At 36.0% G+C, this 23,016-nt stretch overlaps 1 protein-coding gene across 1 annotated transcript; it reads left to right on the plus strand.

Moving 5' to 3' along the window:
• The first annotated feature begins 8,752 nt into the window (after positions 1-8,752).
• On the plus strand, positions 8,753-22,704 carry LOC110785844 (beta-galactosidase 17). Its single transcript, XM_021990355.2, has 19 exons — positions 8,753-9,015; positions 9,737-9,841; positions 10,200-10,395; positions 11,930-12,018; positions 12,926-13,006; positions 13,398-13,492; positions 14,577-14,647; positions 16,405-16,495; positions 16,581-16,698; positions 16,779-16,874; positions 16,948-16,996; positions 18,073-18,260; positions 18,845-18,916; positions 19,665-19,814; positions 20,888-20,938; positions 21,532-21,694; positions 21,889-22,034; positions 22,122-22,187; positions 22,288-22,704. The coding sequence occupies exons 1-19, from the start codon at positions 8,863-8,865 to the stop codon at positions 22,390-22,392; spliced, it is 2,085 nt and encodes a 694-aa protein (XP_021846047.1). The 5' UTR covers positions 8,753-8,862; the 3' UTR covers positions 22,393-22,704.
• The last annotated feature ends 312 nt before the right edge of the window (positions 22,705-23,016 follow it).

Raw genomic sequence — 23,016 nt, forward strand, 5'->3', positions numbered from 1 at the left:
GAGCTTCAATCTGGCCTGCAAGGGCCTGACCCCCCCCTAAGATTTAGCCCAAACAAAATTATATCAAAGGAATTTAGTAAGATAAGGGCCCAATAAATAGTATTGCCCCCCCCCCCCAAAAAAAAATCTTGGCCAACTGAAGAGACGAGTGTAACACAAAATAATTTGCTAGCCAGGCCAGATTTCTTTATTGTAAAAGCAGTAAATTTGGGTAAGGGACCACATGAAAGTATTGGGAAAGAAGAGAGAAAGAGACAAGAAAGTTATGTCTTCTAAAACAAAAAGGAAAAAGACAAGAAAAATAGGGAAAGAGGTTCATAGTCTCATAGACTACTCGTAGAAGAAGCTATAGAAAAAGAGAAAAGGATAGAAAGTGAAATAAAAATAGGAAAATGTATTTATTTACACAATATTTTATACTTATTCTAGGAAAAATGGTTAACCGAGAGTGTTTTTGTTATCGGTAATTTAATTTACTACGAAATTGAAAAAAATAGAACTAAATATTATGTTTTAAACTATAGTTAACACGAAGTACTTAATACTACATCCGTTTCGCAATAGATTCATCATTTCATTTTTCACGTATCCCAACATGCTTCTTTGAACATTAATATCTCTAATTGCGTGTGGGTAAAAATTATAAAAAATTGATATTTTGAATCCTTACATTAATACGACTTTAACAACATCACTCTTGACTACGTTTGTTTTTACATAATGTGAAAGAATAATTGTCAAAGTTAGTTAATGAATAGTGTCCAAAAGAGAAACGATGCATCTATTGCGGAACATAGGAAATAGTACTATGATAGATGATAGTAATAATAATATTATATTTAAACTTGCTATTTGCAATTACCAAAAAAAAAATTGGTATTTGTATCGGCTAGAATTTTACGACATACGACATAGAATTATTTTCCATTCGGCCCCCCTAAGAAATCGGGTCAAGATCCGCCATTGAATCTTGGGGCTTCAACCATCAGCTTAAGCTTTTGGTTGAGTTGGTCATTTGACATGGTATCAGAGCCAACGTGACGCAAAGGTCACGGGTTCAAATCTCATCTACCCCTCCTTTCAAAATGGAATATTTCGCGCTAGGTATGAGGAGGCCTATGCTGCATCGACACTTCAAGCCCAAAGGGCTTTCATGTGAGGGGGCGTGATAGAGTATAAAACTAATCTTGGGGCTTCAACCATCAGCTTAAGCCTTTGGTTGAGTTGGTCCTTTGACACGAGCGTGTCGGCCAATTGGGCCAGGCCTCGGGATTTTGGGGAATGCCATTGTGTGTGTGGGTTATGGGAATCTTCCTTGATTACGTAACGCTTGTGTAACACCCTGATAATTCCTTATATTTTTAATTACCTTTTTCCGACTAATATAAAAGAATTACCAAGATATTACCGCCACCGTGATAACGGCTAAGGCTATTTACCAAAGTTACGCAGTACGGAAATAACTAACTTTCAAAACATAATAAATAGTTAATGGTTACTTAACAAACTAGAACCGTCACGGCCCAAAATCAAAGCATTAAATAGTTTTAAACCCATTAACTATAGTTTAGATAATTATAGTAGTAGTCATGACTAAAAATCCAAATAGAGTTTATAAATACGGAAGATGAAATAGTCTCTCAACACTATTCCCATGATAACTTCTCCCGCAAGTTATCTCTACGAACCTTCTTATTGAATTGAAAACTACTCCCCAACAATGCAAGTGCAATGATGGATCATCATAGGGTCATTAAGGCGAAGGCCATGACCGAAACACATGAAGCACGAAGTCAGCAAAAGCTGAGTACGAACAAGCTAGAATGAAATCCTAGTCTAACATGCTTCACTCAACAATATAATAATCCACATGCAAAAGCCATTTAATTAAACAACTAATCATGGAGACAGACTCGATACTTGACACGACTCTTAACTCACAGATTATTAGGAATTAGCTTCGAACGGGTAAAATATAATAACAAAAACCACTGAGGGAAACTGAGGGTGTTGGGAGCCCACCAAGCACCAAATAATTAAGGTCGGGCTTTCTACCAACAGTCAGACCATACTGACGGAATTCCTGCGCATACAAGTGATAACCAAAAGAATGAAACAACGTCTTGTATCATTCAAGGAGTACGAGTTTCTCCGACACGACTCCCCACTGTTCATACTCAAGGTATATACGTTCCACGAGTTTTGAAGCTCATTCGGGTTATCCTTTACGTTAATTAATATGTTATGTTCAAGGCGACTCAAAACTCTACACAAGACATAACATGCAAACAATTAAACAATTAAACAATGACACTTCATTTTAATCCTTTAGGACTTGTGATCAAACATAGGACTCAAGTGAAATTACTCCCATTGTTCCTTCTCAAAACACTGTTTGAGATAACCCGACATTGCCTATTAACAAGCGGGGTGTGCCCTTAGCACGAATAGTCCTTAGTTCAATTCACATAAACTTCTTAAATGCATTCTACTCGGCGGTAGAATAAACGATGCACCGAGGCAAATCCACTAGGCTCAAAGTATGCTAGACATCCTGTACAATAGCATAACCATAATAACTTGCATGCGAAACACTCATACATGCAAAATCACTTGAACAACATGCTTGCCATAATTCAACGATTATAAAAGTCTATAACATGATTAATTGTCCACATAGAATTCATAGATTCAATAATAATTCACAACATGCTTGTTTACACATCAAACATGAATTCTCAACACTTTAAGTTCACATGATTCACAATCAATACACATCATCAAGTCCTCACGGGATAGGTGGTAACCCTAGTCATGTACGTACGTGGAATACCTAAGTACGGGGGCCACTGTGCGTATCACGACTCAAAGCTAGAAATCACCTCGTATAAACACAATGGAGAAACTTAATTATTATCCATGTTTACTAAATTTCCAGAAACTATTTAAGATTCTAAAACCTTCGTTTTAATTAGAAAATAATCGTTCTTTAACAATTTAATAGTCTCAATTGATCAATCAAAGTCCTAGTACAAAAACGTCGACTTTTGGCCTTTAAAATCATTAAAAATCCACACTTTATGGCCTTATATCAAATCTGAAAATTGAGTTGGATTCTCATAATTTAAATCGTCATTAAATTATGTGAATCAATCGTTCAAATAGTTGGAATTAAAATCCTATCAATAGGTTATCATTAAAACCATGTTTTGACCATAAAAATTGACACTTTAATTAATTACTAAACCTGAAAATAATAGTTCGTATAATTAAAATCATTCTCATCAATTCAAATACGACAAAATTAAAATGCGGTGTTCATAACCGTTCCCAGCATGCGCTGGAAATTTTTTCAGTAGCTTCCTTATACAACAACAATGTTGCATCATTGTGCATGGCTAAGCTAGCCAATTATGTGTGTCTCTGGGACAACTCTCTATTCTTCTTCACACGAGCTGATTCTTTCGGGTCATAGTATGAAACCTGAATATCCTCATAGCCACGAACTATATCTTTTCGCCATCTATCCAAGATGTATTTATCAAGAATTACCTATATGAACTTGGTATCAATCACGCGGATTATATGCATGCACAATATCCCAGCAAACTCAAACAGTTTACAAGAACATGAAAACTCTCCCTTCTCCTTATTGATGGCAAGAAAGTATGAATTTTTTTATTTCCATTTCATGCGGGTCGCAACATTCTCATCGTCTCTGTAGAATATAACAGAACCAAGCTCCCCCGTCTTTGTTGCATTTGTGTGCTCTAAAGCAACTGATTGTTTCCTTACTTCTGCAAATTTTGCATTTGTGTACTTCTTGTGAAATACATACTCAATTATTACTGTCTTGTCCACAGGGAGGGGTCTCTCAACAGATTGAGAGTCAATGATCTTCTCTTCTTCCACTTTCATCTTCATAGCAGCCTCATACTGTAATAAAAATCGAGACAATCCAGTTTCAACGTTTACATAGCCCTTAAAAAAGAAATTCATTCTTTCACTTTTCTGGGTCGAGGAGATTCTAGCCCAAAATGTGCTTCGCTAGTGCCATGGAGCCCACCGATGCCTAATTTCATACATCTTCATCCAAGGATTGGCTTGCAGCCCATATGTTTCAATAATTAGACGCCATGCTTCATCAAATTCATCAGCGTCCAGAAAATCATGGACTGCTTCATGTATTTCCACACCTATTTCACTCCATTTCGTTAGGCTGCCTAAATTCTTTACTGCATTTTGTAGTATGTGCCATAGGCACAATCTATGGTGCACATCCGGAAATACTAAATGCACCACCTTCCCAATAGCTCGACACTTGTCTGTTAGAATTCCATCTGGGGGTTTACCCATACAAAGAAGCCACTGTTTGAATACCCATACAAATGTATCTGAATCATCATGTGAAAGGAGTGCTGATGCAAACACGATTGATTTTCCATGATGGTTTACACCCACAAATGGTGCAAATGGCCTCTTGTACCTGTTTTCAGCAACGAATACACTAAGTGAAATCTTATTAAAAGTCAAAAATAAAGATGGGCGGCTTCTAGTAGGTTTAAAAATGCTAACCTGTTTGTGAGGAATGTTGTGTCAAAGGTTATATATTATATCACCAAAATCTTTCCATGTTTCCCTGCTCCTTGCATCAGACCAAAACGCGTTCATCAAAGTTCTTGTTTCATCATTTTGGGCAACTATAGAAGTTTTTCTCGGTAGCATGCTACTTCCTGAAGTATTCTTCAAGAGCAACTGCATCCCCTTGAATCCTAGACAGACGACGCTCCAAGTTCACTACATTCCTCACATCTCGTTGGTTGTAGGGTACATTTTCATGGCCTCCATTCTCAACCACGAGTTGGTTAAAGTTCTTGTTTATTGGAATCGCAGGCCTATCATTGATAACTATTCTATTATGCGTTAGACAATCAATGTTCCTATAATTAACCATAAAACGGCTATTATTCGGATGAAGTGTATGGTTGTGTTCCAATATACACCCAGTTATCTCCATACGACCCTCAATCATCCTTCCTTCAACAAACACCTTGCATTTAGACTGTAATAACCTATATTTTTTTCTAATTTTAAGTTTCGGGACGAAACTTCTTTTAAGGATGGTAGATTGTAATATCCCATATTTCACTAAGGAAAATACTATATACAACCTTAGATTTATATCCTTAGTCATATAATAATATAGATTTATAATATATAATAGTATAATTTATAAACTTAGCTTTTAATTTGTGGAATATTTTTATAACACTAACTATCTAAGTAGTACTTTTATAACACTAACTAGCTAGAAAGTAAACTCTAAACAACTTTGCACTGATGAGTCTTAGCCTATTATACGTTGGTTCTAGCTATAGCCTTAGCCCTAACTTATACTTTTGTTAATATCCACGTATAGTTCTACCAATCAATAAATAAATAAATCATATAGTAAACAATATCATCATCCTCGTCAATTGTAGCGTCCTGCCCGTATCGAGCAAAAATCTAGGAGGAATATACCTCTAAGCACAATATCCTAACTAATTTACCATGATTGTAGGATTTCGTAGTCAACCCGTATAATCTCAACCGTGAAATCTCATCCTTATCTCATTAGAATCTTTAACTACTCAAATTGATAACCCTAGGGTACTCCCTTCCTATAAATACAAAGCATATATCTCATAACTCAAGTTTTGAGAAAATCCTCAAATTAACACTCGTGTGAACACCAGAGAAAATAGAGTTAATTGCCGAAGTTGGGTTCCAGCTACGTTCGGCACAACCGAATCACCATCAAACTATACCGGAAACCACCGCGAAAAACACCAGCTCATAGCCCTCACGTCCCTCTACAACTACAATCTTCGACCTCTAAAAACCGATCATAAACAAAGGTAACATATCATCTCAAAGATAGCCTTATGCCTTCGTAACTACTCGATTTCTTACTTCTTTATTACTTGAGTTTTTGGAAAGTAAACCATTTTCTTTAGCTTCCCTTCAAGGGTCACGTGAGTTTGAAGATTCAACTTGGACTCTTCTTATCTTATTCAACCAAATAGTTTTAAATAAATTAATTTTATTGGTTTTTAGACTTAATGATAGTATAATTTATTAACCACACTATTCTGATATACTAATACTACAAGATTGGAATTGAAGAGGATCTTTATTTACTCGGTTAGTCTAACTATTATTGTAAGAAATCAATATAACCGATCACATATATGTAGTATATATGAATTTTGTTATATATAGGTATAGCCTATACCCGGATCGTGCATATATTAATACCAATTATTTTACACTTGTATGTAGAGTACGTAGAGCGTGAAGAGACTTACTAGTGTTTGTTTTGTGCAGTGATTCGTAAGACTAAGCTTAATAAGGTAAGTTACTATGTTCACCTTCTTACTAAATCCTGTAAAAATAAGTTGACATGGCAACGTGTTTTCTATACATGTATGGTAATTGTTGGATAATTTATGTTCATGTATCCATGAAGACAGTAGGTGATTTGGATTAAGAGTTAGTCTTTATAGCTGGTTAATATTCTACGCTTTTGTCTATTGTTCGAGTAACAGTGAAACGGAACTCATGTTTATTACTGTGGATGCATGTGATAATGTGGAACTTTGGTTTCCTTGAGCTAGCGTATGAATAATGTTAATAATGTTAAATAGTGTTAAATATATGTATTTGACTACTTGGTTTCTTTGAGTTCGTGTTAGCGTATGAACTCATATTATTTAACTACTTGTTTAAATAATGTTAAATATAAGAATAACGTTCTACTTGTTTAAATATAAGTATAATTAAGCTTGTTAATGAACAATATAATGATTTTGGTTGTGATAAAACACTAATCTCTTGATGCAAAACATACTTGTTGGTAAGACATCTTAGGCAGGATCCCCTAAGACGAGGAACACTTTGGTGGTACGGCACAACGTGTCTTAATATTTTAGTCGGAGCTAACTAGCACGACTTAGGCTTATTCTACTCCTTTAAGTTAAAAATACTCACTGGGGGGTGTGCACACTTAAGGACTAAGACCTATTTTGGTGGTTACACCCATTAGGGTGGTAGTCTTGAACTACATTTATGGTGGAATTATCTTGTTCTCTTACCTCTAAGTAATTAATTAACTGTTAATTATGGACTGAGTGCGTGTGCTCGTTACGTGCTATCTGTGCATGAAATGTTTTTAAGATAAAATGTTTTCCAAAGTAAGAAAAAGGTTTTCGAAAATGTTTTACAGGGTGAAGTAGTACTTACTCAATTTCCACTGATTTGTGGTTTCCCTTCTGTATATGCTTTTCCAATTTACAGGTATGCGTGGCACGTCATGAGCGACCGTTTCACAACAACTAGTAGCAAGTTATTAAGAACGTAGATCACCTAAAGACAATCAGTTGGGTTTTATTTAATTCAGTTTGTGACGATATTTTGGGTAGTTGGTTTAAGTTATTTAATTATGACAATGTGGGTTTATTTATAAAGGTTGGATTATTGATGGATAATATAGCCTTACATTTGGGTTGTAGCATAAATGTGGCGGTAATACCCTTAATTTATTATTTTATGCTTCCACTATAAGTCTTAAACAAGTATGGAAATTGGGGGTGTTACATAGACACTTGAGAATTCACAGTCTGTTTACGACACCCCATCTTACAACGCAATCTTAATCGCTTGAGCATATGGTTTTGTGTCTCTGATTTTCCTACACCAGTACGTGTAACTCCAAGTGCCTTGTATTCATCCATCAACAAGCTAGACTGAACAAAAAAAGGTGAATCCGAGTTTATATGCATAATTGTGACATAATGTTGCTAATTCTTCTCCTGAAACAAAGCACATCCCTTTACATGGAACTGAGGGCCCCTGCTCTTCAGCATTGACCTCCACAACATCATTCTCCCCATCCTCATCAGCATTGACCTCCACAACATCATCCTCATCAATGTCCTCGTTAAGATCAATAATCATTCTACACATACATTCATAAATAATAATATATTATGCAAAGTTAAATAACTTGATAATAAATAAAGTAAAACAATATAACCTAATTTCATATTACGTGTAATAGCCTATCACACATAGTAACTCCATGAACCTAGTGAATAGTGCCTATCTAGCCTTCGGCGATGGTGCCGAGCGAGCGACAACTAATCAAAAAATATGCCCACTCTAACTAATGATTCATTAGTTGTTAAAAACATGTTCAAGTGGACGGGAAGCACACGAATGAACCAGATCAACGTATTACCTGTTGGATTAGATTGCTATGAAAATGATCACCGGAAAGTTAGCCCTTAACAGTTCGAGTTAATTAGCATATCACCTTCCGAATTGATGGGTTAATTGGTGGAGGCTGCTTGTCTTCCTCCTGCTTAGCTTTCAAATCAACAGATCACTGTTCATTTTCTTCCTCAATTATTTCTGGTTTGGGTGACAAGTAATGGAGAATAAGAACTCTCTTTTCTATGGGTAATATTTATCCCCGGTTCCCAAATTTTCATGACGCTAAGAAATTTCCGTGAAAATCAGCGGAAATTTTCCCTCCTATTTCTGGTTTTGGCTCAAATCCGTGAAAACTCTTTCCCGCTCAGCTTTCCCCTTTTTTATTTTTTATTTTTATTACTTGACTGACGTGTCAGCATGTGAGAGGAAGTGTATGTGGGGGCGCACATAAACTTTATGTGTACTCGTATCATCTTCCACCCAAAAATGGGACAGACTTTAGTCAGTGTATAGTCTAACGAGAAACACCCACAATTTGGCAGTGAGTCAACTATACAACTGCAAAAACCAGCAAAACTGTATGAGACCAACTTCCGAACGACGACGATGAAGAAGAGAGGGAGGTTCTTCAACTTCTTCGCCACCATGAATTCCGCTCTCATTTTATCTCTCCTCTCCTTCCTTGCCTTATTCGCCCTAGTTGCTCCCCTCCCTTCTCTCTCCTCAAACTCTCCTCCTCATCATCGCCACCGCAAAAAGGTTTTGCCTTTTTTTTAATAGCAAGCATATTATTGTTAAATTCTCGTAACTTCGTGTAAATAATGATTGTTTTTTGTTCAATTTGGATTGAAATTATGTGCAAAGCAAGTTAATTAATTTTGATAAAGATTAGTGTACTTGAATTTTTAATTTTTTTAGCAACTCGGCACAATTATATGAAATTCTATTAAAATTGATGATATTGTGAAGATTTTGTGTCAAGATATAAGTAGAAGGATGGTCCATTGATATTATTTTTTTTCCGCTTCAGTTTGTGAATATTGGCATAGAATTGAAAGTTCATGTAAAAAAAATCATTCTGAAAATTTTAGTTAGGTAGAGCAGGATATATTGGAGGAATTACATGCTTTGTGAGCCATATTACATCAGCGTGCTCTTGGATCAATCATAATTCATAAATATTGATTCCCGCTCCTAACTGGGCTTCGAAACAATCTATCATGATTTTGGGCAAACTTCTTCGAGTTTGGTTTTAGTTGTTTGATAGTACTTCGTAGTTGTTTGATAGTACCTGTTTCCGACGTAGTTTCAAATGTTAGTGCATTGTGGATAATTTCTGTTTGAATAGTGCACTTTCTTTTCTTTTGTTCTGGAAAGATAATATAAGTAGTGGGCTAGTTACTATGTATTTCGATTATGTTGCATTTTTCTGTTTGTAACTAATTATTGTAACTAATTAGTTTTATTTCAACCTTATCAGCTGAATGTCAGGAAATTTGAGATTGCTGATGACATGTTCTGGAAAGACAGAGAGCCTTTCCGCATAATTGGTGGTGATCTGCATTACTTTCGAGTTCTTCCTGAGGTACCTTATTAGTTAATTTGTCAGTAAACTAAGATTTCCCTTTGCGACGAGAATTTGTAAGATATGTGATTATATAGCTACTATCTGAAAGTTAGATCATGAATACGCGTGCCAAATTTAATGTTTATTGTTTGTTTTCATTGGTCGATGGTCTTCATACTGTTTAATCAACTAACCATAGGAATTGAGATCTAAGTATAGGAAATGAGAAATTGATTTTTTGATGGGAATTAAAGCAGCCAGACGGTTACGAGCTGCGAATCTGGTGTTTCATTGTCATTTTAAAACTTGATATTCTTCTTGCAATCAAGTTCATTATATATCCATCCATTGATAGACCCCTTATTTGGCTCTGCAGTATTGGGAGGATAGACTGTTGAGAGCTAAGGCGTTGGGCTTAAACACAATTCAGACTTATGTCCCATGGAATCTGCATGAAACGAGCCCTGGAGATCTGTCTTTTGATGGTATTGCTGATATAATATCATTTCTTAAACTCTGCCAGAAGCTAGATGTTTTTGTCATGCTTCGACCTGGCCCTTACATATGTGCAGGTATTTATGTTTGAGGGGTATACTTTTTTCATATCTGGAAATTTCATTTGCTCATTTTACGTTAGTTTTACCGTATCTTACAGAATCATCTAGATCATTTAGATAAAATCAGAACTAGTTAGTGGAATATTCTGCACAAAAATCATTTATGTACGGGTTCTAAGCTTCTTTTTGAAGTCTAAGATGAAGTCTCTGTGAGAGTAGTCAACTGGAGTATTTGAAAATGTGAGGTTACTTTTTACTATATCAGATGTGGTGGAGGGGTGCGTGGATGGGATTTTAGACTGTTTTATTTTACTAATTGATTCTGGTAAAATAATGAAGTATTTTGTAACTTGGTTTGCAATGGGCAGGATGGGATTGGATACTGAGTGAGAATTTAGGCAAACAAAAAAGTTTTCCATGAGTACAATTCTAAGGAATGCTTGTGACCTTCTAGATTTGGCTAATTAGTATTTACCACACAGAAAAGGAAGGAAAAGGTTATAGCCGTTTCATCTTTTGGGAAGGAATATGGTTGTGATTTGTGAATGTAAACTATTGGGACTAGGGAGTATGTTTCGATTACTTTACGGGAGAGTTTGGTTTGGTGTAAAACGTTTTCCAGAAAATTAATTTTCCTCTTTTCAATCATTTTCCGTTGTTTGTTTTGACAATGGATGGAGAAAGGAAAATAACTCTCTCAAGGATGGAAAACATTTTCCATTTGAAAGGAAGGGAAACCATATTGTCATTTTTCCTCCTTACATCCTCTTCTCTCTTCCCATCAATCCTCACCCATCTACTCCAAATTTCCTTTTCTATATGACTTTTTTTTGTAAGGAACCAAACAAAGGAAAACTAGTTTGAAATTGCGATTTCCTTGGAAAATCATGTTTACTGAATATGTTTTCTGCCAAACCAAACGGAGCCTACATGATGTATGTTCCATATTGTGGCAAAAAGGGGAAACTTTAACAGTTAATTGTCCTTCTCTAGACGAAGATGACTTCCTTCTCTATAAGAAAATCAAGTTTCTTTGGTATAACAGTGTTATCCCGTTTATCTGTATAAAGTATTTCGTAAGCTTTGTAACCGGCTAACCGCCATCGTATTGATGCTTCGTCAAGCAATGTAGTTACACTATAACAAATCTTGTTTGAGCTGTCTGCAAATTGGTTATATCCTTTTTTTTGAAAGTTTATATTAACTTCCACAGTCCTTTTACTGGTGTGTACCATAGAGAATTAGAGAGTGTAGTACTGAAGAGCATTAGAACATCAGTTCTATTATCATTCTCCAATATTTGTTTTCTATACCTTTCACCTTCTGTGGAAAGTGCAAATTGCCAAATTGTCTTGCTGTCATTGTAACCCCCCCCCCCCCCCCCCCCCTCCTTATTCCCCAAACGCTGCTACAACTTATTTCGTCTTTGTTTAAGAAAGATCATTTTCCCCTCAGCGGCTCTACCCCTTCTTTTTTTTGACTTCTTTATCCTATATTGCTTTATGTTTGAACAAGATGCTGAAAAGAAAATATAAAATGTATTACACAGAGTGGGATTTGGGTGGTTTTCCAGCTTGGTTACTTGCTAAGGAGCCAGCTCTTAGACTGAGGTCTTCAGATCCTGTGTATCTTCAATTGGTATGTTTTCTTCTTGATTTATCATACATTACAAGTTACTGCTTTGCACAATTGATTCCTTTTCAACGGTCTTCTAATCCTATCTCAAAACATGATTTTATTGCTGTAGGCATTAAAAATATGATAAATGCCACGTCATCATTCTTGTCCCGTAAAAGTCAAATGTTGACTTCTATTATTTAAATGTCAGATAAATTTGGGTTATAAATCAAATAAGCCCATTTTGAATCAAATGACGTTCGTTTAATAGAAATGAGTTATTTAAATGGGTTGGAAGAAAAGAGGCCCATTTATCAAAAGAAAACCCTAAACCTAAGAGGAGAATATAAAAAGTTCTCTCCAAGTCATTTGGCAGACACACTGAACGTAATATTCAAAAACACACTACTCTTCAGAAAACCCTAAGACTGCTTCCAAGCATAGAAGTCGACATCAAATCTCGGTGGAAGAAGAACAACAAGCACAAACGCCGTTCTACCTCCATACTACGTCATTGAAAGAGATCAAGCCCGGTGGCCCTCGCTCAAGACGTCCGACAAATCAAATTCTTACGGTTGTAGAGATCGAATCAGTGGATAAACACATTAGAGATTGTACCCAAATACAAAAATCAATACAAATTATTTTGTTCACTTATTTTGAGTTCGTTATTTTTGCAGACTCTGAAATTTGTGTTTACAATTGCTATAGGGAACACAGTTATGAGAGGAAAGTAATCTCTTACTTTTCTAGAGCATCTCATTTGCATACTTTGCCGGAAAAAAATGTTGGTCTATGAGGATGATATGCATGCAAAAAAAAAAGAAGGAATTTTTGCTTGAGTGAGATGTCTGTACGCGTTTTTCTATCACTTGTTTGTTTCCCTGTGGCTTGATGCTTGCTTTTTTAAATTCATGAATTGTTGTAGGTGGATAAGTGGTGGGGCATACTGCTCCCAATGGTGGCTCCTTTTCTTTATGGAAATGGTGGTCCTATTATCATGGTTCAGGTGTGCAATTTTGTTTTGTTTTTTTTGTTTAGACTAATCAATTGTCATTTTGGGACTAAGGCTTTGTTGTTGTTGTTGTTGTTTAGACTAATCAATTGTAGTTGCTTACTTGCTTTAGGACTTCCTTAATTCATAATTGGAAGTAGACTATGGAAGATAGCAATATCGGATCATCACTCTTGATTAGTGGAATAATTATGAAAGGTCCCTTAACTATTTCCCACAAAGTTGCATGTCCACAAATTAATCTGAATTTGTGATACCTCACCTCTGTTACAATTTCTTTAACAAAGGGGAGATATTTTGAATTAATCAATAAAATTCCCCATCGTCACACTTTTTGCAAGAACCTTAAATTTCTCGGGCCTAAGAAGGGATTATTTTATGGCAGATAGAAAATGAATATGGTTCATATGCAGATGATAAAGCTTACCTGCATCACCTGGTCAAATTGGCCAGAAGACACCTTGGAGATGACATCATCTTGTAAGGAATCCCATGTCTTTATGCTTTCTTCATAGCTCATAATAGTTTAATGGTAGATATCTATATGCATCTTGCGTGATAGTACTTTCACAGTAAGCCGTGTAACACAAGATAGTTTCCCGAAGTTTTGAGGGCTTCTCATTTTATATGTGTAAGGAATATTACGAATTGCAAGAGCTACATCATGTTTTCCAACTAAGATCTTAGAAGAAAAGATGTATTACAGTATGGAAACAATTTATAGCATTGCATTATGAATGGGAGCAAGTTCTGCATTGTGGAGTCATTCATGTAGCACATTTAAGGCCGAGGTGCAATATGGTAGTGTGCTTGGCTCTGTTTGATCAATATTATTTCTGGGACTTCATGATATTGTGTCAATTTCCTTTCTTTTCTTTACATGAACCATTTCCTGAAGACCCAAAGAAGGAGGCTAAAGTGGTTGAGCCCTGAACCCACCTATTACAGCTCCATGAGATCCAGGCCAACTTCCATATGCCAATCTCATAGTTGGTAAATGTCTAGTGGTTGGGTTTAGAGTCCGTCTCTCCTTGCCTTGCCGTTACTGTTAGCCTAAGCTTATATAGTGGTTTGGGTTGGGTTAAAGGGCCAATTCTTATCTACCTGAAGGAGATGGGAATGATTTGAAAGAACATTCTGGAATAGATATCATATACTTTGATTTTAGTATGATGTTGAAGTTACTTTTATGATCATTTATGTTGGCACTTGGCACAATGCCAGCTCCACTAGTATTTACTTAGTTCATAGATTAGTCACCGTATAGCCTATACCATAATCATCAAAATGTAGGAGAACCTGTCCCCGGAAGACTATATGCATCCTATGTAGCTATTCTGACAATATTCTAGGTGATTAGCAATCTCTGGTTTTACTTGAATGTTTTCTTATCGTATTCTGAATTCTAAACCCTAAGGTTCCTTGTGACAGTTCATGTTAGCGGTTAGCGGACCCCAACTCATGTTGGGACTAAGGCGTTGTTGTTGCTGTTGTTGTATTCTAATGTCTAAACTAGTCTAAACCCTAAGAACCCATGACAAATTTGTTTCCTTTGTGCATTCAGGTATACTACAGATGGAGGTACAAGGGTAACCCTTCAGAAAGGAACTATCCCTGGAGACAGTGTTTATTCAGGTGAGACCAGAAATGTTCATTGAAATCTGTCTGCCTGAAAAGAAATAGGATGAATTCCTTAAGCGTATAGGCCACTATACTATCTAATGTGATTTTCGTAACTGGAAATAAATTTACCAATTACCATTGTGTAATTTGGTTTATGAAGGCTCCGTTTGGTAGGGCGTAAAACATTTTCCTGGAAAACAGTTTTTCTCTATTTTTAATTTTACATTGTTTGGTTTGCAAAGGAGTGTAAAACCATTTTCCCTAGGAGTAAAATTGCTCTCCCAATGATGGAAAATCATTTCCCCTTCAAAATGAAGGGAAAATTATTTTCCTTCCCTTTCCCTATCTCTCTTGTCTCACTACCTAATTACTTTCCCTTTCATTTTCCTTTTGTTTCATCATTTTATGGAAAACTAATTTTAGAATTGTGTTTTCCATTGTAAATTGTTTTTCATGAAAATCATTTTACGCTGAAAATGTTTTACGCCCAACCAAACGGAGCCGAAGTGTGGCTAGAAGGTTTTTGCCGGGCCCAGGTTTGAAAGTTTAACCTCTTGTTCAATACAAGTGGACTCAATCAATATGTCACGCCATTTTATGTATTTTTTAGCTTTTTTAACTAATAATTCAAAAAAAAATAGAGGGAGGGGGGGGGGGGGGGTTGGGCTCCGACTGACCCCGTTGGAAGATCCTCCCCTGCTTATCTCTTAATATATTAGGATGACAGATGCTAAAATGTTCATTTTCAACTGTAGATTACAAATCATACTTGAGATTTCTTGAATTTATATATTAACAGTTTGCAGCTTGGTAAATTCTTGCCATTGTTACAGATACAACTCTGTTTTGTAAAGCACATAAGTTGCCTCTTGTATGACTTTGCTACTGATACTGCGATGCTGACAACAACCACGGTCTTGTTCTATGCTTTGTCCATAAAACGTCTATATCTTTGTGGGATTTATACAAGAGAATCTCTGTTAGAGTTGTACGTATTAACAGGCCACATGTTATGGAAGTGACATTTTGTTGAAATTGGATAACTGGTAGGTTATACCTTAGTGGTGCCCTTGCACAAACAAAAAAAACCTCTGCACATTATCTTAACATCTGTGATTTTCTCGAAGTCTAGTTTACCATCTTACTTGCCAATCCTGGACTCATGGAGTCATGGTCCCTTGCCAATCTTAGCTTGCATGTAAAAGATAATGACTAAGAGTCTAAGATGACTGCTAGCCTGGTATAATCTGAAGTAGGAAACAGGCCAATGAACTTGACCCCTGAAAGGTTCAAGTGTTAAGAATTAATTTGAGAAGGATCTAAGCATGAGAAATACCTGCTTGTACAGAACATGGTGAGAAATACCTGCTACTACGGAATGGTTCAGCTCCTATTGGTGTAATATCAAGTTTGTGGTTTCTGTTTGGCTCTAGCTTCTTACAATTTGAATCTAGTTTGGTCTTAGGGAATGGGCGAGCATTTTATTGAATTAAGAGTTGTATTAAGTTCTGACTGTTAAATTTCAACCTCAACATTAGTCAGGTAACAATTTCAGTACCATCTCCTCCTTGTCAATGAGTTATATCACCTGGCAAGCAACTTGACATGTAATTGTATAAGTGCAAAACTCACCACCCTTAGGGGGTTCAATTTGGTTTTGTTACTAGTCTAATTTTATTTTGAAGCAAATTACAGTTATATTGTATTCTGTATGAATTATACCTGATACCAGTATATTTTACTGAAACATTTGCCCCTTCCTGTGGCAGCTGTTGACTTTACAACAGGTGATCAGCCATGGCCGATATTTAAATTGCAAAAGGCGTTCAATGCGCCTGGAAAGTCTCCTCCTCTTTCGTCGTATGTCTTATAGTTGTGGGTTATATGGTCATTATTTCTTGACAGAATGATCTATAATATGATGCTTACTTTTTTCTCTTTCCAGGGAGTTCTATACAGGCTGGCTTACTCACTGGGGAGAGAAAATTGCTAAGACCGATGCTGATTTTACAGCAGCAGAGCTAGAAAAGATTTTGTCAAGGAATGGCTCTGTGGTTCTTTATGTATGCAAAAGATAATGTTTTTAAACTGTAGTAAAAACTGTTTGTTCAGAAATATGATATAAGCTATTCAACAAATTTAGATGGCACATGGTGGCACCAATTTTGGATTTTATAATGGTGCGAATACTGGTTCAGATGACTCGGATTATAAGCCTGACCTTACATCCTATGATTATGTGAGTCGCCCTGCCCAACGGTTTCTCGTTACATTTTGTTTATGCGGTTAATGAATTATGTCATTTTTTCCAGGATGCACCAATTCGGGAAACTGGTGATGTGGACAATGCGAAGTTTAGAGGTACTTTTTGATAGTTAAATTACACGATATGTTTTCTACTTTCTACTCGTAGTTTTCAATGCTATGAGCTGCAACCCCTGAATTTTATAAGAGGAACTGGAGGCAATCTTTTCCATTATTTTGATTGAGGAGTAAATGAGGGTTTGATTACTTGGTATACTTGGAGTCTGGAAGCCTCAGACCCTTATTTTATAAAATTGGATGCATTTTAAAACAAAATTGAACAGAACTGGTTTTATAAATCATGTTAAGGGAAGGGTTATTTTTGACAATATCATCCTTAGTCAAATAATGCAAGCGAAGCTGGGGGCTCCGACGATTTTATATTCTTTAACTATATGTAGAATACTAGATGCAGACTACTAAGCAACCCAAAGGCTTGTGATTTTTGAGCAGACCAATCATCCGTGCCTCTCCTCTTACTCCCTGTAAAAACAAGCCTGTTGGAATCATAATCTGGTAAAAAAGGAGGATTGGTTAAGGAGACCATTCTTAGCATTAACACAATGCTTTTGGGACAATGACTATTTCCATTAGACCCTTGCTCAGAGAGAAATTGGATCACCTACTTCTATGGTTTTCCACAACAATATAAGACGTATAAGGCACTATAGCAAGTTGCTTGGACACTGTAATGAACCCAACTAATGAGGCCCAAGAAGAGCAGCCCAACAACAATAGCAACACAACAGCAAACAACAAGGACATTAGAGCAGTCAGTAGAGAATGTTAGTATAAATAGAAAGAGAGGAAGAGAGAGAAGGGCAGGAAATAGGTAGTGAATTGTGAGACTTGTGACCTAAAGTCACTCTTTTGGAGATTGGTAGCCTAAAGCTACTGCCTTTTGTAACCTTTTGGCTGGGCCTTAGTCAATTTATCTTCTTCTTCATTATTGTGTTTTTGGGTGTTTTTGGTTGAGTCGAGTCAGTTCTTTACAGACACAGACTACGGAGTATTAGATTTTGTCTTTTAATCCTAACTTAAAACTTTGTATAATATGTATTGTGCCATTACTCTTTTGTACACTGATTGTCATTCACCAAAAGCATTTTTCGCTATTGATTATCGTTTTCCAGCCATAAGGAGGGTCATAGAGAAATATACTGCGGCAACTCTTCCTCCAGTTCCTGCTAACAATGAGAAGGCAGGATATGGGTTTGTTCAATTACAGAAAACTTCAAATTTGTTTGATATCATTGGAATTCAAGACAATGTCAATGTCGTTGAATCTGCTAACCCAATTCCCATGGAGCCTGTGGGCCAGGTAGTTCATATTTCTTTTTGAAAGGAAGGTGTTTTATGATTTTAGTATTGTTGATTTGTTGCAGTTATTTATTTTCCTACATATTTTTACATCTGCTGATCTCATTTCAATAAGCTTGCTACAAAATTTGGCGTTTTGGGTTAGTGTATTTGTGTTCCCTTGAATCAAAAGAGACTCAAAAAGAAAGCAAACACTTACTTTCTGTCAAACAAATTTAAGAAGTCGGCTACTGGAAGAAAAAATGGGATTATGAGTTGTTATCTGCTCGTATTTAGTTGTTGATAGCTGTACATTTGTACCTTTCTATAACTTGCAGGATGCTGGTCTCAAATATGATTTATGTGCCTTCTAACGGTTGGAATATTACTTCCCACTCCTGGAACCAAAAAAAAAAAAAAGAGAAATATTTGACTATTTCATTATTAGGTTCTAAGCATTATAATGTTTATTATAATATCCACTTTAACCAAAAATTGGGAATGGCTAAGATTTAAATTTACCAACCTTTCAGGATTGAGTTGGAGGGAATATATTTTAGTAATCTAGATGATTCCTGTTTGCTAAAACTTCTTTCTTGTATTCAGATGCATGGATTTCTTCTATACATGTCAGAATATAGTACAAATGATAATGCTAGCACCTTAACCATACCAAAGGTAATCTTTTGAATCCTTATTTATTCATTGTCACTCCCTCGGTCTCAAATTACCTGCTCCTCGTTATTACTAAATAAGAAGAAAAAAAACCATTATCATGTCTGGTCTTGTTGATTTGTTTCAATATGTATTTTTAAAATATAATCTTATCATTTTGTTATGTGATCCAAGATTTTCGTAGTCAAAAGTGTGTCCGGGGGATAGTGAAAGAGAAAGTGGAGCAAGTAATTTGAGAGAGTATTTTGTTCGTTTAATCTGAGTTAGTTAAAAGCTTTTTCAGGTTTTTTTGTCATTCCTTTTAACTTCCAACAAAAATTAATCTGTCACTGGTTGGCGGGTGTGTGTTGCTTCACTGAAGAAATTATAGTGCATCTACACTCTTCTATCAAATTTGATGATAAATTGTACATATGAACACATGAAAATTAATAGTTTCCCTCATAGTAGCAACTGATGCATTGATTTTACTCCTGTTTTGTCCTTTTTACAAGTAATTCTTACTCCATTAATTGCAATTACAGTTAGGCTGTTTCTTCTAGTGGCTTGACACGATATGGGTGCAACTCATTCAAGCCATTCTAATACTATGAACTCTTCTATTGTCTATGCTTGCAATATATTTTAGGAGTTTAACAGGGCATAATGAGTCCGATGAATGGTTGTATGAGTGTACACTTGCTTGGCATTTTGTTGCCACTGTATTAGCTTAAGGACTTATTGATGTATATTATTAATTTAATATTTACAGGTGCATGATAGAGCTCAGGTATTCATTTCATGCCATTCCGAGGACTATGGAGGAAGTCCAATTTATGTTGGGACAATTGAGAGATGGTCCAACAAAGAACTTCAGCTTCCTCATCTCAAATGTGTTTCAAGAATCAGTTTATTTGTTTTGGTAATGAGATTATCTTTTCTCTTTGTATATGTGTCTGACTGTATCACCAAAGGTCTTTTGTCACTTGCCTCAGTGACAAATGAACTTAAAATACTAGATACATCATGTAGATGAGGATCATTATCCAACTAGTGTTTTGTTTACTCTGCCTAGGTCTTCCCTTATTTAGGTTAGTTTTTGTTTTGGTACATGAGATCATCTTTTCTCTGTCCTCTGCGGTACCACCAAAGGTTTTTGTCAATTGCATCACGGCCTCAGTGAAACTGAACTTAGAATACTAGATAGGTTAAGTAGATGGGGATAATCTTCCAACTAGTTACGTATTTGTTTACTCTGCCTAGCAGTTGATGAAAAGAAAAGGTGATTCCCATAATTTTGTTGTCTATTGAAACTTTTGTGAAAATCACTGTTCTTGTAACAAGTGATTCCTATACATCTTAACTTTCACGGAACTACCTAAATGGAAGTGTTGCTAGGTTCTTATGCTACTGCTGCTATAACTTCTTTATAACTATCTTGCATAAATGCTTCGGACTGTGTATAATAGTGAGTGGTAGTTTCCGGAAGAGTGCATACCTACCTGAACTGCTTTGCAGAAATTGTCGTTATTTGGTTTTTGCTTTTCTTGAACTGGATGAAAACTGAAAACTGAAAAGCTTCCATGTTCTTGATTTATGACTATCACTGACTGCTACACAAAGATATCTTTGACTCCTACGTAGTCAGTTCTTACTTTGGGCAAGAGTTGTGTAAGGAATGTTACTTGTTTGTCACTTAAACTCATGCAATGGAAGATAACTGATGCAAATGCTCCTTGCGTCTCACGTGGGTTCTTATACCAGCTGTTCTGTATTCCTTTTATCCACAATTCAGTTTGGGAAATTATCTCCAGTAATCCAAGATTTATTACTGAACTTTTCCTAGTAGAATTGTTTGTTTGGTGATTTATATTCATTCTCTCTTTTTTAATACAGTTTAATTTTGCGTCTTTGTCAACATCTTCTATAAAGTTGATTTGCTTTTGCAGTCCAGCAACTGTTGTCCTTACAGTAGCTTTGTTCTTATGATCTTAGGTTGAGAACATGGGCAGGATTAATTATGGGCCCTACATCTCTGACAGGAAGGTCACTTTCTCTCTCTCCTCCCTGCCCTCCTCCTCTCTTCGATCTCACAATATATGAAATGATTTGTATAGATGATTTCTCTTTATGACATAGAATACCTTGGATAAAATCAATAGACAATTTTGAGTATGTGAGATCTTCTCGGCCACAGCAGTACAAGACACTTGCTTTATAGTCTGATATTGGAATTTCTTTATGATCATCTTTATCTTGACTGTGAGGCTGTGAGCTACTCAAATTTGTGGATGTGTGTCCCATCCCATGTTGTCCTGACCTAAAATAACTAAAGTTATGTGTTGGTTTGAGGCTTGACAAAGTACAATAGGCACTCCTCGTGAACTACTAATCTACAGTGTCGATGTGTACGTATTATATATGAGTAAAACATGTTCTCTTGTACTTTCTTCGAACTTAAACTAATTCTTGCATCTTAATAGATGATTCATATAGCTTGTAACTGGAATTTTTGTACATGGATACATGATTAATACTTTCATTCACTGTGTCTCCGTTGATAAGAGGATGTCTTTTTCCACTTTTGGATGTTTAAGGCCGGTATTTTTACCTTTTGAATTGTGTTTTATGGTTTTCAGGGAATTTTGTCTCCTGTATATGTAAACGGACATGTTCTTCACAATTGGAAAATGTTGTTGATTCCACTCCACAATCTGAATGATCAGAGTAGTTCAATCATTCAGACTGCTGGCAGTGATCATACTACAGTACATGCAGGGAAAAGTATGCAGAATCAGAGCAGTATGTTCTCTTTCTAATTCTTTTGTGAATCTTATGAGCACAATTACTAGTAGGAATATCAATGACACATTTGCTAACACATTTTCCAGCTATATATATTTCCAAATCTCTGTACCCTTCGTTTCTTGTTTACTTTCTCTAACATGTTGGAAGGAGTCTTGTTTACTTTTACATTGTTTTCTACCCTTGTGCAGAGAACCTATCAAATGAACCTGCTTTCTACACTGGTTTTTTTACAATCAATAAAGATGATCTAGTTAAAGACACATTTTTGTCAGTGGATGGCTGGGGTAAAGGGCTTGCATTCATCAACAATTTCAATTTAGGACGATATTGGCCGGTAAATAGTTATATCTCCTTATGATAAACTTTTGAATGATAATTTAACAATACATTCATTAGGGAAATGTAACTTCTCTATGTACAGACATTTGGGCCACAGTGTAACCTTTATGTCCCTGCTCCACTTCTTCGCCATGGGAAAAATACAGTGGTAAGTTAGTTGTGTGCTACAGTTTGATTTTAGCATGTTTCCCATTCTCTTGCTCCCATCTTAGTATTTTCTACCGCACCACCTAAATAGCTCATTTCAGGTACTCTTTGAGCTCGAATCTCCAAACACAGAGCTTGCTGTCAGGTTTGTTCAGCATGAGGACTTTTCATGCAGTAGAACCAATTCAAACATTCGTGAACTTTAAGTCATGGCGTCAATGAAATACAAAGCTCTTGATTCACTTCCCCGGCAAGTAGAAAAGCATCTTGCAACGAACTATCTCTGCGGAAAGCCTGAAATTAATCATGGCATCTCTTTGTTGATTTTATATGGCTTGTTAGAACTGCTCAATGTAAAGAATTAAAGGTTATTAGTCCTTACTTATTCATGTAATGGAATATGCTACGGGGTAAGTACTAAGTACCAATTCAAGGTACCATGATGACGAGAATTATACTGAATTTCTTGTGGAAGCTGTACTTGTTTAATACAAACTTTTTTTTTGCCTTTTCGTCTACACTTGTATGTTCATCTAACGTTTGTATGTTGTAACTTACAAGTTTTGATGGCACATTGAAATGCTTTATACAGTTCTAGTTATGTAGGCCTTGGATTGTGTAGATTTTAATTTTTGACGAAAAGGATGTATGGAAAGACATTTAGATTCTTTTTCAGGGAGGAAATCTTGTGGCCATTGAGACAATATACGAGTTGATAACCTTCACGTCCTTCGGTCACAAAACCAACATATATTGAGAAAATCTTCAAATTCCCAATATAAAAAATACAATGGTATCTGACTAAAGAGTGCAAGTGAAATCTGAGGAAG

The sequence above is a fragment of the Spinacia oleracea genome, chromosome 6 (assembly GCF_020520425.1).
Source record: "Spinacia oleracea cultivar Varoflay chromosome 6, BTI_SOV_V1, whole genome shotgun sequence".
NCBI lineage: Eukaryota > Viridiplantae > Streptophyta > Magnoliopsida > Caryophyllales > Amaranthaceae > Spinacia > Spinacia oleracea.

Excerpts from the sequence above, each read along its gene's own strand:
- LOC110785844 (XM_021990355.2), top strand. The coding sequence starts at position 8,863 with ATGAAGAAGAGAGGGAGGTTCTTCAACTTCTTCGCCACCATGAATTCC. Across the intron at positions 20,939-21,531 it reads CCTACATCTCTGACAGGAAG|GGAATTTTGTCTCCTGTATA; the intron begins GTCACTTTCTCT and ends TATGGTTTTCAG. Across the intron at positions 22,188-22,287 it reads GCCATGGGAAAAATACAGTG|GTACTCTTTGAGCTCGAATC; the intron begins GTAAGTTAGTTG and ends AGCTCATTTCAG.